The sequence below is a fragment of the Sus scrofa genome, chromosome 14, assembly GCF_054392235.1.
Source record: "Sus scrofa isolate SSC_HxYL_T2T_F1_AM1 chromosome 14, Sscrofa_HxYL_maternal_Yorkshire_Landrace_v2.0, whole genome shotgun sequence".
NCBI classification, from domain to species: domain Eukaryota; kingdom Metazoa; phylum Chordata; class Mammalia; order Artiodactyla; family Suidae; genus Sus; species Sus scrofa.
The window spans coordinates 110,999,419-111,016,137 of record NC_139396.1 but is presented as its reverse complement, the minus strand read 5'-3'; the positions used below and the strand labels follow the sequence as shown (position 1 = coordinate 111,016,137).

The 16,719-nt window shown below is 36.9% G+C and overlaps 1 protein-coding gene across 14 annotated transcripts in view; it reads left to right on the top strand.

Moving 5' to 3' along the window:
* PTPN20 (protein tyrosine phosphatase non-receptor type 20) overlaps window positions 1-16,719 on the top strand; it is a 113,676-nt gene that overhangs the window by 19,263 nt on the left and 77,694 nt on the right. For 8 of the 14 annotated variants that reach the window (XR_014827771.1, XR_014827772.1, XM_084996801.1 and 5 more), the window contains 2 exons: window positions 6,480-6,580; window positions 9,131-9,234. The exons of 2 other annotated variants lie outside the window; for them this stretch is intronic. Coding sequence is in view for 7 of the 12 variants with exons in the window: in XM_084996798.1 (XP_084852924.1) it covers window positions 6,480-6,580; window positions 9,131-9,234 (205 nt within the window). In the remaining 5 variants the exon portion in view is untranslated. Of the gene's footprint in view, window positions 1-6,479; window positions 6,581-7,410; window positions 7,588-9,130; window positions 9,235-12,089; window positions 14,954-16,719 lie in introns of those variants that run through there. 4 more of the 14 variants (XM_084996806.1, XM_084996804.1, XM_084996805.1 and 1 more) reach the window with 2 other exon arrangements.

Below are 16,719 nucleotides of genomic sequence, written 5' to 3'. Positions count from 1 at the left end.
ATTCTATGTCACTCTGATGTTGAAGATGACCAAAGTAAGGATTTGGAAGAGTGGAACTTTTTGCAACTGAAGAAAACCTCTCTCAGTGCTCTTTTGGAAATTTTACTTATTTTAGCATCTACTTCATTTTGTGCTACTAAAAGAGACACAAAATACATTTCGCATAAAATTTGAAGCATCTTTAGATATATTGATGATGGAATTTTTCATTGATGGAGACGATATTCCAAAGTAGGGAGTAGTAGATGGCTGCAAAAAAATCTGGGGCAAAACCCTCACCTTGACACATTACCTTCCTTATGGAGATACTGCCAGTGTTAGAGCACAGAAAGGGAAATGCATTTTCATCTTGTGCGTGCCTTGCATTTTTGCTTATCTAATCTGTTGGAGTTTGGGGACTTCCATTATTACAGTCCCCATTTTCACTTCCTGCAGGTTCTAGCATTAATAGAGATAAAATCAGTACTAAGAACAATCACTGCTTCCCCTGCTTTCCCAATTTGGCTGTCAGGGCTGACAGTTGTGCTGTTGCTTTGAAAAACAACATTGTATGTAGTTTGATTGTTCTCTCATGTAGGACTCGGTCCATTCCCCTATGACATGCAAGGTGACCACATCAAGGCCTCTATCACTTCTCTGGCTGGCAGTCTCTCTTAGTGTAATCCTGGGCTTTCAGCCCCACTGTTGATACTTTTCTAAGATCTTTTGTGTGTGTGTGTGTGTGTGTGTGTGTGTGTGTTTTCGCCTTTTCTTGAGCCACTCCCGCGACATATGGAGGTTCCCAGGCTAGGGGTCTAATTGGAGCTGTAGCCATTGGCCTGTGCCAGAGCCACAGCAACGCGGGATCCGAGCCACGTCTGAGACCCACACCACAGCTCATGGCACGCCAGATCCTTAACCCACTGAGCAAGGCCAGGGATCGAACCCGCAACCTCATGGTTCCTAGTTGGATTCGTTAACCACTGCGCCACGACGGGAACTCCCAGAATGATATTCTATTTGAAGGAGACATATTTGGAAGTGAGCAATGTCATAGACTGTCTTGAGTAGATCCTTTATACAACTATACTTGACTCCCTACTAGAACTGAGTATATTTTATGGTTTAGGTTTTTTCCCTCTATATTTTATGGCTTGACTTTTCTTGGATGAGTTTTGATATATTTTAAAATTTCCTTTTAGGGAAAAGTATCTTAGACCATTCCTAGGTGGTTTTTAGAATATGTTGTGGAAAATCATCTGGTTTTATTAAAATTTGCCTTGCTTATATTTCATGAAGCAATTATTTTGATATTATTGCCACTTGATGCCCTTTCAATTATGATGTCCCTAGGAATCATATACACTTCATGGACTTGTATGTAGATGGTTTGATTTGGAAGATAGAGCAATAAATTTTTACTCCAATGCTCATTTTAAAGGTGAAGAAACTAAGTTCCATAGAGCCAAAATGATTTTTCTGTGATCCTACAGCTCTTTAATCACCGAGAAAAGACTAAAAACTGGGAGCTTATCTCCTAGTATTAGTGCTTTCACTTTGGCCTCATAAATGTTTGCCATATGCAGTGCAGAAAAGTTAACTTAGGCTCCTTGGAAAAATAATCCATCCTTTACTTTGACATTGATTTATTGAGCACTCTCCAAAAAGACCTGGCATCTTGATAGTTTAGGATATTTCTCCTTGTGCTTTCTTGGTATTGTTAGCCAAATCACATTTCATTCAAAGACCTGTAGAGTCCTCAGTGAGCCTTATTTGAATTATAGTCGTCTAAAACAGTTTACTTCTTTGATAAATATAATCAAGTTGATTTTGAAGCATGTCTCAGGTTTAAATTATGCTAGGACTTCTCACTCAGATGGTGTTATTTTTCTTAGTAAATGAGTTGTGCACAAGTGGCTATTTAAATATTTGTTGGAGATGGGAGGGTTTGTGTTGATGTGATAGCATTGCCTCATTGTTTTTCCTCCTTCCCATTTGTTCACAGTCTTCACATTCCTACTTTAATTAATGAAATTTGTTTTTAGAGATTTGCTTTACCAATTGGTGTTGATAAACTATTTTTCAGGACTAGGTCAACTCTGTAGTACTCATTTCATTGAATTTATTGATCATCCGCATAGTTTAATGAGAAGAAATATTTGGGGGACATTTTCCCTTCATATTTTAAAGTAAAAAAATTAAAATACACAGAGCAATGCTAACAAGAGAGAGCTGGTATAGATACAGTGATATCAGAAAGAAGAGACTTAAATGCAGACAGCATTAAACATTAAGAAGTCACAGTTGCGTTCACAAGGAAGATAAAAAATTCTTTTTTTTTTTTCTTGGCTTCACCCATGGCATATGGAAGTTCCTAGGCCAGGCATCAAATCTGAGCCACAGCTGCAACCTACACCAGAGCTGCAGCAATGCTGGATCCTGAACCTGCTATGCTAGGCCCAGGGTCGAACCCATGCCACAGCAGAGACAACATGGGATTCTTAACCCACTGCACCGTAGCAGCAACTACCAAAATTCTAAAATTATATAAGCACCTAATAACAGCTTCAGAATATATAAATCAAAATTACTATGAATAGTTGATAAATTCACCCTGATAGTGGGCCATTTTTAAATATTTCTTTTTTTAATAGATTAGAAAACTCGCTGAGTATATAAATTATAAAAGTCAATTAGCAAGCTATATACAATGGACATATGTAGAACTTGCATCCAAAAATTAGAGAGCATAAATTTTTTCAAGCAGGAGTTCCTGTTGTGGCTTAGTGGTTAACGAATCCAACTAAGAACCATGAGGTTGGAGGTTTGATCCCTGGCCTCACTCAGTGGGTTAAGGATCAGGCATTGCCGTGAACTGTGATGTAGGTCCCAGGCACAGCTCATATCCTGCATTGCTGTGGCTGTGGTGTAGGCCAGTGGCTACAGCTCCAATTAGACCCTGAGCCTGGGAACCTCTGTATGCTGTGGGTGTGGCCCTAGAAAAGACAAAAAAGACCCCCCTCCCAAATTTTTTTTTTCAAGCATACATGAACCATTTATAAAAATTTATCATGTATCAAATCAAAATAAGTCAAAATAAATGGTAGATAACCTTTATAGTGTTGACTGTGGTCTTTGATGTAAAGAAATTCAGTTAGAAGTCAATCACAAAAAGATGAAACATACATTTGATATTTAAAGACATGTACTTCTAAACTCATGAGTCAAAAAGAAATCATAATGGAAATTTAAAATTTTAGATTAGGAGTTCCCATTGTGGCTAAACAGGTTAAGAACCTGGCTAGTATCCATGAGGATGTGGGTTCAGTCCCTGGCCTTTCTCAGTAGATTAAGGATTCAGCATTGCTGCAAGCTGTGGTGTAGGTTGCAGATGTGGCTTGGATCCCACGTTGCCTTGGCTGTGGTGTAGGCTGGCGGCTCCGATTTGATCCCCAGCCTGGGAACTTCCATATTCTGCAGGGGCAGCCATAAAAAGAAAAAAAACAAAAAAAGAATAAATATAAAACTATTATGTATAAAAACTTGTGGTTTACTCGCTATGCAGTAGTTAGCATACATAATGGTGTAATCTATACCAGTACATTTATAGTGATACCAGCTACAAAGTATGAAGGAGTAAATCTAAGAAAAGGTGTGAATTACCTTTATTGGAGCATTATAAAGTGTTTTGATGGATAACTATATATTAATGGATAATAATGCTTAATCTAATAAAGATAACAGATTTTCCTAATTTAAACTACAAAATTAATTTAACTTAATTTCCATACAGATTTCAAATTTTGTGTGTGTGAGGGAGAGAGACTTAGTTGATTCAAAAACTTACTTCAGAAAACAGAAGACCAGGAATAGGCGGCGTGGGGGAAGGAAGATAAAGTGCCTGTGTGGTGGAAGGACAACTGGGATAACTGCAGGCTATCAAGACTCAGTATAAACCTATGAGAATTGAGGAAATGTGGTAATAGTATAGGAAGTGGCAGATAAGATCAGTGGAACCACGTGGAGATTCCAGAAGACGATTCAAGCATATATGGGGACATTTTATGTGCAGGTGGTGTTGTGGATAGAATGGTCTATGCAATCAATGGTGCTGGTACAATTGGTTCTTCCAGTAGGAAAAGTAAAACTGAATTACTGCCTATGAGTAAAGGCCAAATGAACATTTTCTTTTTTACAATGAGGCAAATAATCTTCTATTAGCCTTTTAGCACCCTGTTTCTCTGGAAACCTAAAAAAGTTGAACTATCAGCTATGTTACCAAGCAGTATTGATTACAGTAAAACTAACTCCTGAGCTGGAAGGATTGTGAATAGGACTATAAATGTCTTGTTAAAAGTACAAATGGGGTGAATGTGGGAAGCTCCTTGCTGTAATTTCTAGAGCTTAAGCTTATGAGTTGTTGCAAGAGATACTGTTCCTGTGTAGCTTGAGGTTTCTAAGCCAGGGTGACTCAGCTACCCACCCATGTCATCTTACTGCCTTACACTTGAGGTGACAGTAGAATGCTACTAGAACTCCTGATGAGGGCAAGCCTTAGGCTGTTCTGACATGTGTGACTCCTTTCCTGTAACCTTCTGCAAAGCTTATCTGGTGCCAGGTGTGGTCTGTTGGATTTTTGAATATCCATCGAAAGCAAGATCATTGTTAATGATTAAACAGAATGGGCACTACACTAAAATTGATTCTTGGTGAATAAAATCCTCACATATTTAAAGCAAGCTTAAAGAAGTTTAGAAAACTGATAGAGAATTGATATTTTTTTTACCCACATAAGAAAGGATTTGGGGGGAGTTCTCGTCGTGGCTCAGCAGAAATGAATCGGACTAGTATTCAGGAGGACACAGGTTTGATCCCTGGCCTTGCTCAGTGGGTTAAGGATCCGGAGTTTCCATAAGCTGTGGTGTAGGTCACAGACATGGCTTGGATCTGGTGTTGCTGTGGCTGTGGTGTAGGCCAGTGGCTACAGCTCCAATTCAACCCCTGGAGCCTCCATATGCCATCGGTGTGACCCTAAAAAAAAAAGGGGGGGGGATTTGTATATTTATGTTTTATATATTATTCAAAATGTCAATCTATTATGTTAGAATTTAATATATTCTACAATGGTCAAGTTATTGCTAAATATAAATTAACTTTATATTTTAGGTAATACATATTCATATTAGGCTAAAAACTTAGTAAGTTACATGTTTTGACTTGTCCAGCAAAATGAATATGCTTGGTAGGAGTGCCAGGTAGTTGTTTACATCTTTCCATTAACATGCTTCTTTTTAAAAGTGATTGTACTTAGGTCCATGTTCTAAAATGATGGCTATATATATGTCCACCAGAGGTATTCCAGGTATAGGAAAATTTCATGGAATTAGGCAAAACACACACACACATATATATATATATACATACACACACACACACTAACAAGAGGGAAAAGGATTTTAATATGTTTCACAAAATAAGAGTTATTAAATGGCACTTCAAAAAAGATGAAAAAATACAATGTAGAGAGTATGGCTGGAGATGCTGCCTGAGAAATGGAGAGGTGGGAGATGAGGGTGGAGATGAGGCATAAGCCAGACCATGGGGGACTGCTGGGCTTTGGACCTGCTGCTTCTTTTGCTCAGGATGCTTTCCTGTCTCTTTGCCTAGTCCTTCCTTTTACCTTTTAGGTACATGGAGGTTAGGAATCTCCATACTCTGTTGCTGTATTAACACATCACCAGCTGTACTTTTTATATGCTTACTTCTGTATTTTCTCTCTCCCCATGAGAACATATATAATCCACAAAGGCAGTATTTTATCTGTAGCTGTAGGACATGCACAATATGTGCATGTCCTAGGCCCCTAGAAAAGAATTATTAAATGAGTGGAGTAATTGAAGCAGAACTGAGGGCTAAAATACTGCTTATTGAATCTTTATTTTAATGTGATTTTCCCCTTTAGTCATATTCAATTTTGTTTACCAGTGGTCCAGGTGCTATATAGGATAGTTCAAAGGCAACAAAGTGAACTCAAGTCCATCAGGCAGTACCAAATCTTGTGACAGAAACAACATACTTAGAATTACTGGATTAGATCATACAGGTGCTAAAATAAATATCATGCTAAGAATTTTATATTCACAGTAAGTGTGATAAGTACTCGTTATAAGAATCTCCTCTGTGCTATTGTAATAATCCGTTTTTTTCTTAAGAAAAAAAAATAAGCTTATTTTTATGAATTTTTGGAAAATAACTTGGGTGATTCAAAGAAATCATATGTGTATACTACTCTACACTGTTTTGACAAATTAGAAAGTATTTTATAGGGAGATGTGTATTTCAAGTGACTTTTTAGAAGTAGTGTTCACACTGTGATTGTGATTTTAATTCTATTATTGAAGACCTTATTGCTCTTCTTAAGAAGCTATAGAAATCATTTTCTTTTAAACTATATATTCCTAAATTCATAGGCATAATTTTTTCCTTTCTTATGCCTGTAGGTTTTTGAAAATGAAGTTAACTCAGGGATGGTAAAATCTTTTCTTCAGGATTTCCAACATAGTGATGATTTTGAGGATCAGTTTAAAGAGGAGGCAGAAAGGTATAACTATATGCTTGTTTAGTGAGTTTTCTGCTTATTCATATTCATAGATACCTCTCTGAATGAGACAGTGAATAATGGCCCTCAGGTGTTTGATTAGTTTTGAAAATATAGTTTTTTTGGTAATAAGTACAACCTAATTTGTATAGAAATAGGACACATTTATGATCCTATAAATGTGGTATTAACACAAGAAAAAGATATGCCTAAAGAATTTAATTTCTCTATCCTCTCAACAATTACCCAGTTCCCAAGCCTTTGTAAGTGTGTTTGGAGCTCTTGGAGGGGGCAGTGTACTTGAGGTGAGGTAAAGCTCAATACACAACTAAATTTTGTGAGAAATTATATGTTTCTAGAAAGAAAATATTGTACTGGAAACAAGACTTTTAGCATGGTGAATTCTTGGTAAAACAATTTTAAAAAACAGAAGAAATGTAAATTTATATTAGAAAAACAAAAATTGCAGCTTTCATGCTTATAAAATGTTCAGATTTAGCTGTGACATGCGAAAACATCAAATAAGGAAACATTTTATTGAGCCATATTTTCTTCGAGATTTATAAGTAATATTAGCTGGAGTCATTGGAATAGCACTGCATAATAATGTATATAGTATACAACTTGTATAAACAACTTTCAGAAGTACATTAAGTGAACAAATAAATATCCAAAAAGCATTTCAAGATAATATTATATGCTACTAATATATACTAAACATTGTATCCAACCACAAAATATTACACAGTTCTTGTCTTCTGGTTTAAAATTTAACTGGGGACACAAACATGTAAAAGACAAATTTAAATACAGTGTAGTAAATATAATTACAGAGCCCAAATCCAAGGATTGTGGGTACAGAAGTCAGAGAACCATGCCCTGGGAGTTTCCCACCAGCTTCTTTGAAGAAAAGATATTTTGTTTGAATTTAGAATCTTAAATGATAGAAATTCAGCAGGTAAAAAGGGAAGGAAGAAAATTTCAAGCTAGGGGAAGAAGTTTCAACAAAGGTAAGGAGCTGTGAAAATATCTTATAAATGGTGAGAAATGTTATGTGTCAAGAGTTGTAGGGTATATGTAAATTGGAATGCCAGGAAACTTGAGTAGAGGCAGAGCAGATAATATAATGTGGGCCAGAGTGTGATGGAACTCAGTATATGTGAAAGCAAGGAGTACACATTTTATTCAGGTTGTTAGAATGAAAATACAGCACAGATGGAGTCTTTTTGTTTTACTCATGTGTCTTCCTGTCTGTTATCTTATCTTCCTGTCATCTTATCTATCTGTCATCTTATCTATCTAGAAGGAGGATTGCTAGTAGCAAGGTAAAAGATAGCTGGCAGAAATGGAGAACAAGTAGATGTTTACAGTAACCCAAGAAAAAGTGAGCAGGAGAAAAGAGTAAGAAATCTGAAATTACCCACAGAAGCAAAAGGAAAAGGCTTAACTTTGTTAAGGTTGAATGAAGCCTAAAGGGCGTAGAAGAAATTAGTAGAAATGAGAATGAAAATGTAAGCAGTTTACCAACATCCTAAATTTATGAGTCCAGTGAGGAGCCTGGGTTTATCCTGAGGATGGTGGGCAGTGAGTTTTTGGGAGAATTTTCTCTACACATTAGAGATTAGACCCAGAAATCAATGAATTAGGGGGCTTTTGCTAAGTGGAGTTGTGAATGAAAGTGCAAAAAGAGCCAAGCAGATGGCGTCAGTGAATAAACCGTAGTGAGTCAGTGGAAAGAACAGAAAGAGAAGGTGGCCTAGTATTTGAGAAATCTTTTAGAGTGTTTATAGAGTGGTAGTTGAATGGAGTTAGAATGATTAAAGAATTTACTGTTTTTAAGGCGAGAGAGAATTAAGTATTCTTTTGAAATGGAAGAATTTGTGGATAGAGATTAATTACACACACACACACACACACACACACACACACACACACACACGAAAAGATAGTTTTAGAATAATGTCTCAGAGAAGATAAAAGCACAGAGCTGAGAAATGGAAGGACTAATTCTGAACATGGAGAAAGTAAAGAGTAATGAATATTGATGCACCTAAGTGTACCTTTTAGAAGAGAATAAGCTGAAAGTATTCTTGCTTTCTGTTCTTTACATTTTATAGAATGAACTACATTTTTTTTTCTTTTACTAAAGTAGAGAATTGAGATAGGGGCTACATGAGTATTATGATTTGGAGATTAGAAATGGTAGAGGAAATGGAATAGAGACCTACCAGTGTTTTCCAAATGGCTTTCTGCTGATACTAGAAACCGCAGTGACACCAGTACACTTCTTCCTCCACAGCCTGGGTAAAGGAGGAAAGAAGGTAAATGGGTGGATTGATCCAAGGCGCTAGTTTGCAAGTCAGGTGAGAGCAGGAGGAGTTGGAGTTTGTGATCAAATATTTGGACTTTGGAATTATCTTTGAAAGTGGGCCAGTTCCAGGGGCTGACAGTGGAAGTGAATGCCAATTGAATAATTAATATAGATTACGAGAAATTCTCTCTTAAGTGTATACATTCTCTGAAACCATGAACAAATATAAATTTCTTTTCTAGTAAGGGTGAACCCAACTCGTGGACCACCGGTGGCTCCTCCCTAAAAGACAGTAAGGATGAAGAGCTTGCAGGGCCCTCTCAGACTTACATCCCTACGCTTCAGGGTATGACCTCCCCCCATTTTATTAGTAGATTCTTGAAGAGGGTGTATTTCAGAGCTATGCACAAAGAAATTTCTAATATAAATATGGAAAGAGCTAGGAAAAACTTTTTCGAAAGGGGAGAACATAGTTTTATAGGATTTTACTTTAAAAATGAAGAAAATGCCCCATACCTCACATTCATAAAGTGCATGTATCTACCCTTTCTTTAAATATTTTAGTATAGCGAACATGTCAGTTTAATAAAATGAGCTATTTATATTTCTTAAACTAGGAATTAATGATTTGTATAGACTTGAATATGGCTGGCTTCCTCATTTTCTTAATTTGTATCACAGTGTATACTTTGTAAGTAAAATAATTTTTGGATTATACATTGTGACTTGTTATAGGAAAGAAGAAAATACAGGTATATATGCAATATAAATCATAACATGGAAGAATATTCCAATTTTTTTCTGTGGATATGGGTATATATTTGTACATAATATGAATATAAGCATGGAAAAAAATATACGTAATTCTTGCATGTGAGGTTGAAGAATCAAGACCTACCTCAGAAGCCTTGGATTTAGAGAAGACCTTAGAGATCACCTTTCAATCTCTCAAGTGCCAGAATCTTATTCTCTATTAACTTTTTTTAATTTGAGGAATGCTGAGTCTAATTAAGGTACTATCACACTATACAATTTTTAAAGTACAGGTCTCACACAAAAATAGTTTATAAGAAAATACTTTTTTAAAATATCGATGTATCATTTATATATGGTAAAATTCACCCTTTTAGCATATAGTTTTATGAGGTTAGACAGACGGCTACCACCACCATCGAGATGTAGTATGTTTCCTTCACTCCTCAAATTTCTCTTGTGCTCTTTTGTACACCCCTAACCCCACCACCACCATGTGGCAACCTGTAATCTGCCTTCATTCTCTTTACTTCTGTTTTTTCCAAAGTGTCATATGGATGGAATCATAAACATATTGCATTTTGAGTCCAACTTCTTTCACTTAGCATAAAGCTATTGATATTCATCCACACCATGGCGTTTACCAGTACTTAATTTGAAAAAAAATTTGCTGAGTAGTATTCCATTGTAGGGCTATACCAGTTTGTTTATCCATTTATCAGTCGAAGGACATCGGAGTTGTTTCCAGATTTGGCAGTTATGGATAAAAGCACTGCAAATATTCACATAACCAGTTTTGTGTAAACCTAAGTTCCTATTTCTTTAAGGTAAATATCCAAGAGTGGGATTTCTGAGTCATAATTGTATAAACGACAAACTGTTTTCCAAAGGCTGTACCATGTGGGGCTTTTTCAGTGGGGCCTTTGGGATATAATTGAGTTTGATGACATCATGGGGGTGGAGCCTTCTCAACACAAATCGTGCCCTTACAAGTGGATGAAAGGACCAGAACTCTTTCTCTCCCCCCATTAAGGATATAGCAAGAAAGCATCTATCTATAGACCAGTGGGTTTTGTTTTCACTGGAACCTGACCATGTTGACATCCTCATTTCTTATTTCCAGCCTCCAGAACTGTGAAAAATAAGTATTTGTTATTTAAACCCAATTCGTGGTGATTTTTTATAACAGCATAGCAGCCTCAGATGAGTAGTACAGAAATTGGTTTGGTTTTTTTCCTTTGTTTTTTTTTCAGCTGTATCTGTGGCATATAAAAGTTCTTAGTTGGGGATTGAATCCAAGACATAGCTGTGACCTATGCCACAGCTGCAGCAATGCTGGATCCTTAACCCACTGCACACAGTAGCAACTCTCAAGAAATTGGTACTGAGAAGTGTATGCTGTTATAACTAATACCTAAAAAATGTGGAAGCAGCTTTGGAATTGGGTAATGGGTAGAGGTTGGAAAAGTTTTGAATTGCATGCTAGAAAAAGCTGATATGTTGTTGTAAAGAGATTTTAAAGGGGATTCTGATGAGAACTCAAAAAGGAAAGAGGAGAGATATAGAGAAAACTTCTGTCTTAGAGGACCTATAAATAATCATGTGCAGAATGTGGGTAGACATATGAATGGTTAAGTCTATTCTTATGAAGTCTTAGAAATGAGGAACATATTGTTGAACATTGGAGAAGAGGTGAGTCTTGTTATGAGGTGTGTTTCATGGAAAGTAGAACTTGTGAGGGGATTTCTAAGCAAATTGTCGACTCAGTAGTTTAGTTCCTCCTAACTGCTTATAATTAAATGTGAGAAGAGAGAAATAAATTGAAGAGGAAATTGTTAAGCAAAAAGAAACCAGAACTTAAAGATTTGGAAAATTCTCAGCCTATCCATATTGCACAAAAAAGAAAGAAAGAGAGAGACAGTGTGTTTGCAGGAAAACTTGAGGGGTGTGGCGTATGGTAGGGAAATTAGTATGGGTGTGAACCTGGGACCTAATCAGTCATTGCCACAGGAGGCCAAGTACTATTCAAGGTAAGTAAAGAATGATCTTTCCTTCAGAGGTCATCAGGATTGCCACTCCCACCAGAGGCCCAGTTGTGTATTGGGGTTAGGAGAGGGGTTGCCTCCACCTCGGTTACAAAGAGCAGGACTGGCCAGAGCCATGGTGGCAGGAGGGAGACCACTGCCTAGCAGAGCTATGGAGGTAAACTGCTTCCTTGGTAGATCCTAGGCTGCTGCCCTTGTGGGTCTAGAGGGTAGGACATCAGGTCGAAGAGGATTATTCTTCATTCTTAAGGTCTAATGGAATTTGCCCTGCTATATTTTGGACTTACTTAGGACCCATCACCTTTTCTTCCTTTTCGTTTCTATATTTTGAAATTGGATTGTTTATCCTATGCTTGCCGTACCATTGTATTTTTGGAAGCACATAACTTATATGGTTTCACAGGTTCACAACTGGAGAGGAATTTTTGCCCCAGGCTGATTCTTACTTCTGATCTTACCTGTAATGGATTTAGATGGTATTTGGTTGAAAGTTTGGATTTTGGACTTAAGAATTGATTCTGGACAAGTTAAGACTTTTGGGGCTGGTGGGATGGAACAAATGTATTTTGCATGCAAGAAAGACAAACTTTGGAGCCAGTTGAGGAATGCCGTGGACTCAATGTTTATGTCCATCCTCCACATTTGTATCTTGAAGCACCAGTCTCCAGTGTGATGGGATAATGTGAATGAGGTCATGAGGATGCAGCCCTCACAATGGAAGCTGGAGTCTTATAAGGGGATGAAAGAACTAGAGCTGTCTCTGCTGTGTGAAGATACAAGAGGAAAGCAGCCATCTAGAAACCAGGAAGAACCTAACCATGCTGCTGCCATCCTGATCTCAAACTTCTAGCCTCCAGGATTTATTATCCTGATCTATGGTAATTTGCAATAGCAGCCCAAGCTGACCAAGACAGACATCATCAGGTGCTTCACAGAAGAGGAAGTATGAAAAGGCATTCAACCTAATTTTGAATCAGAGAAGGACAGTTAAACCACAGTGAAATAACAACTTATAGACTAGATGGTTAAAAGTTAAAGAATATGACGGTAGAAGATATTGGTAATATGGAACACAATGGAAGACAAGTTGGCATTTTTGAATCTGCATGTACCTTATGCCCTAGAAGTTATATTTTCTAGTTATTTACCTTAAAGAAACTCTTTCCTTTTGGCACCAGAAGACATATGCAGGAATGTTCATACCGTCCTTATTTGTAATAGCCTTAAACTGTAAACAACTCAGATGTATTTTAATAGATAGTACCGGATTCCTTTCCTAAAAGAACAATTTATTCTTGCTCTAGCTGTTTGGAAGGGTCCAATTTCTCACATTCTTATCATAACTATATAACCTCTTTTCTAATTTTTGCTAATTTAATGGATGAAAAATAGCATTTTCTTATTGTTTTAATTCACATTATCCTATTGCTGGTGAGATTGTATGTTATTTTATGTTTATTAGCCTCGTATTTCATTTGCATATTTATATCCTTTGCCCATTTTTTTCTTATTAATTTGTAGGAACTTGTCACATGTTGGAAATCTTAACACCTTGTCTGTCTGCCAAGTGTACTGTAAATTCTCCCCCATCCCATACTGTAAGAAGGAAGATCTTCATAAACATTCTGGGATTCTAGAATGTTTTAAAAGACCTTCTTCACTGAAATAATATACAGATATTCTCCTAAATTTTCCCAGAATCCCCATTCATTCATTTATTCATTCATTTTGTTTAGATTACTGTTCTACCTGCACTTTTATGGTAGAGATGTAGAAAATTGGACTAGACAGTTTTTACCAGTATTATTGGCTAAATAAACCACCCTCACCAACTGAATTTAAATACCTTTTTATCACATGTTAGATTCCCCAAAATGTTTGGATTCTTTCCTGTCCTCCAAACTTTTTCAGTGATTGACTTGTTTGTTCTCATGGACATATTTACTCTATTTTGATTATCGTAGTTCTAAGTAATATGTAGAAAGGCAAATCTTCCCCCTAATTTTTAAAAATTAAGTTTCTGTAGGTTATTTGAATAAGTTATTGCTACATATGAAATTTTAAATTATTTTGTTCATTCCCATGTAAACCCCTTTGGAATTCAGATTAGAGTGGCATGACATTTATATTCATTTGGGAAGGATTGGCATTTTTATGATATTAAGTTCTTCCCAAACAAACAAACAAACAAACAAAAGTTCTTCCTTCAATGTAAAGAATGTGATGAGTCAAGAGATCAGTTACAGTGTGGCTCTTGTTTCAGGTTTACCTTCCAAAACTCACACAAGGACCTCTCTTGTGAACCATCTTAACTAGAAACATTTTGGAAATGAAATTCTGGGAAAAGTAGGTCAGCTTAGCCATGTTGCAGAGCCATCAGAGTCCATCCCTTGTCGAGTTAGCCCTCCTACACATCCCTTTAAACCATACCTAATCTCCAAATAAAAACATTTTTCTTCCATCTATTGTGATAAAACTATCCTGTGGCAACTGAAAACACACTCTCACTACTCTGTCCCCAAAAGAGGATATAAACTCTCTTTTTGTCTTTGAGTGATACTCCTTTTTCTTTAGAGGATTTATATTCCCCTTCAATATCCTGTAAAAGAAAACAGTGGTTAATTTATAAATTAACAATGCTTAATTTCTATAAATATTTCTCCTTGAGTTTTCATGTGGTCTTCCCTCTGTGTATCCTAATCTCTTCTTATAAGGACACCAGTCATACAGGATTAGGGTGTGCCCTAGTACATCTTAATTACCTCTTTCAAGATCCCATCTCCAAATACAGTCATATTCTGAGTTGCTAGAGGTTAGGATTTCAACATATAAATTTTGGAGGCACATGGTTCAGCCCTTAACAATATTTAAGGTCTTTAATTGATATAAGACAATTAGATTATCTCTTCTCTAATAAATTTTGGCAGTTTGTAGCTCTCAGTGAATTTGTCCCATTCATACAAGTTGTCTAATATATGGAACTAGAGTTGTTGAAAACATACCCCTATTAATTTTGTAATATTTGTAATATATGAATTGTAATGTATGAATATATTGATGTACTCTCTTTGATTTGGTATAATTATCTTTTCTCTTTGTTTCTTGATAAGTTTAGTTAGAGATTTATTCATTTTGTTGATCTCTTCCAAGAACTAGCTTAGTTTCATTTATTTCCCCTATTGTTTTCAATTTCATTGATTACTTCATTAATTTGAATTCTTTCTTTTTTCATATATAAGCCTTTAATACAATAAGTTTTCATGAGAGTACTGCTTTAGTGGCATCAGACAGATTTTGATGTGTTTTTATTTATGCTCAATTTAATGTTTTCTTTTTTTTTTTTTTTCTTTTTTTTTTTTGTCTTTTGTCTTTTTTGTTGTTGTTGCTATTTCTTGGGCCGCTCCCGCGGCATATGGAGGTTCCCAGGCTAGGGGTTGAATCGGAGCTGTAGCCACCGGCCTACGCCAGAGCCACAGCAACGCGGGATCCAAGCCTCGTCTGCAACCTACACCACAGCTCACGGCAACGCCGGATCGTTAACCCACTGAGCAAGGGCAGGGATCGAACCCGCAACCTCATGGTTCCTAGTCGGATTCGTTAACCACTGCGCCACGACGGGAACTCCTAAAATGTTTTCTCATTCTCAGTGGCCAAAGCTGAAACAGTTTGAGCAAAAATACGAAGTAGCATTGGATTGTAATGCAAAGTATAAAATAAATATAGATGAGGCCATACTGATATAATAAATGATTGGCTGTATTAATAAATGGGGGAAAGATACAAATATCCCATGCAGAACAGTTCTAAATAAATTATTTTGATATTCCACTCTAAAGGAGCATTAAGTCCCCATCCCTTAAGTAGGGCTGCACGTAGTGATTTTCTTACAAAGAGTACACTTTGGGAAGGGGGATAAAAGAGTGTCTTTGTAGTGGAGAAACCTGACACAGGCTGCAGCATGTGATCAAGGTCAACATCAGCAGTCGTAAGTCATGTTAATGGTAGGTACCCTTGGTATGACGTGATGATTGTGGTACTTTGTGATCTTTCTCAAAATCTATAACCCCAGGCTAATCATGAGAAAAACATCAAATTCCAATGTAGGGGCATTCTAGAATATATCTGGCCAGTATTCATCAAACTGTCAAGGTCATCAAACACAGGAAGAGTCTGAGAAACTGTCTAAGCCAAGAGGAGCTTAAGGAGACACAAGAACAAAATTCACTGTGGAATCCTAGATGGGATCTTGAAATAGTAAAAGGATATTAAGGAAAAACTAAGGAAATCTGAAGTGTGAACTTTAGTTACCAATAATATATCGATATTGATTCATTAATTGTGACAGATGTACCATCCTAATGTAAGATGTTAATAATAGTGAAAAATGGTGCAGAAGATATTGGTAACTGTCCATACTGTTTACTAAGTATGGATATCTTATGTCCTAGAGACTGAGCTAAATAGGAAAGGACCTGCCTCTTTCTTCAGTAGGCCTTCAGTGTAAGGAGTTGAGTCAGTTTAGTCAGGAAATGAGCAGAGTTTGGGTTTTTTTTTTTTTTTTTTTTTTTTTTTTTTTTTTTTTGTCTTTTTGCCTTTTCTAGGGTCGTACCCAGGGCATATGGAGATTCCCAGGCTAGGCCGCTGGCCTACACCAGAGCCACAGCAACGCCAGATCCGAGCCACATCTGGGGCCTACACCACAGCCCACAGTAACACTGGGTCCTTAACCCACTGAGTGAGGCCAGGGATCGAACCCACAACCTCATGGTTCCCAGTCGGATTTGTTAACTACTGAGCCGTGACGGGAACTCTGAGTTTGGGTTTTGATCTTCCTGTGGTTATCCATAGTGCACCACCAGCTTCAAATTACTGTATTGTTACCTTATGCTTAGAATAGCAGTGGTGTACCAGAGAGTTTCCGATGTACCTGCCTTCTGCTTTAGGTCTCTTCATTAGGTCTGAGCCTCAGAGAAGGTTCCTATCCATGATTTTGTCCATTTCCCAGTGATGGAGTGCTCTTAGTTGAAATGCTT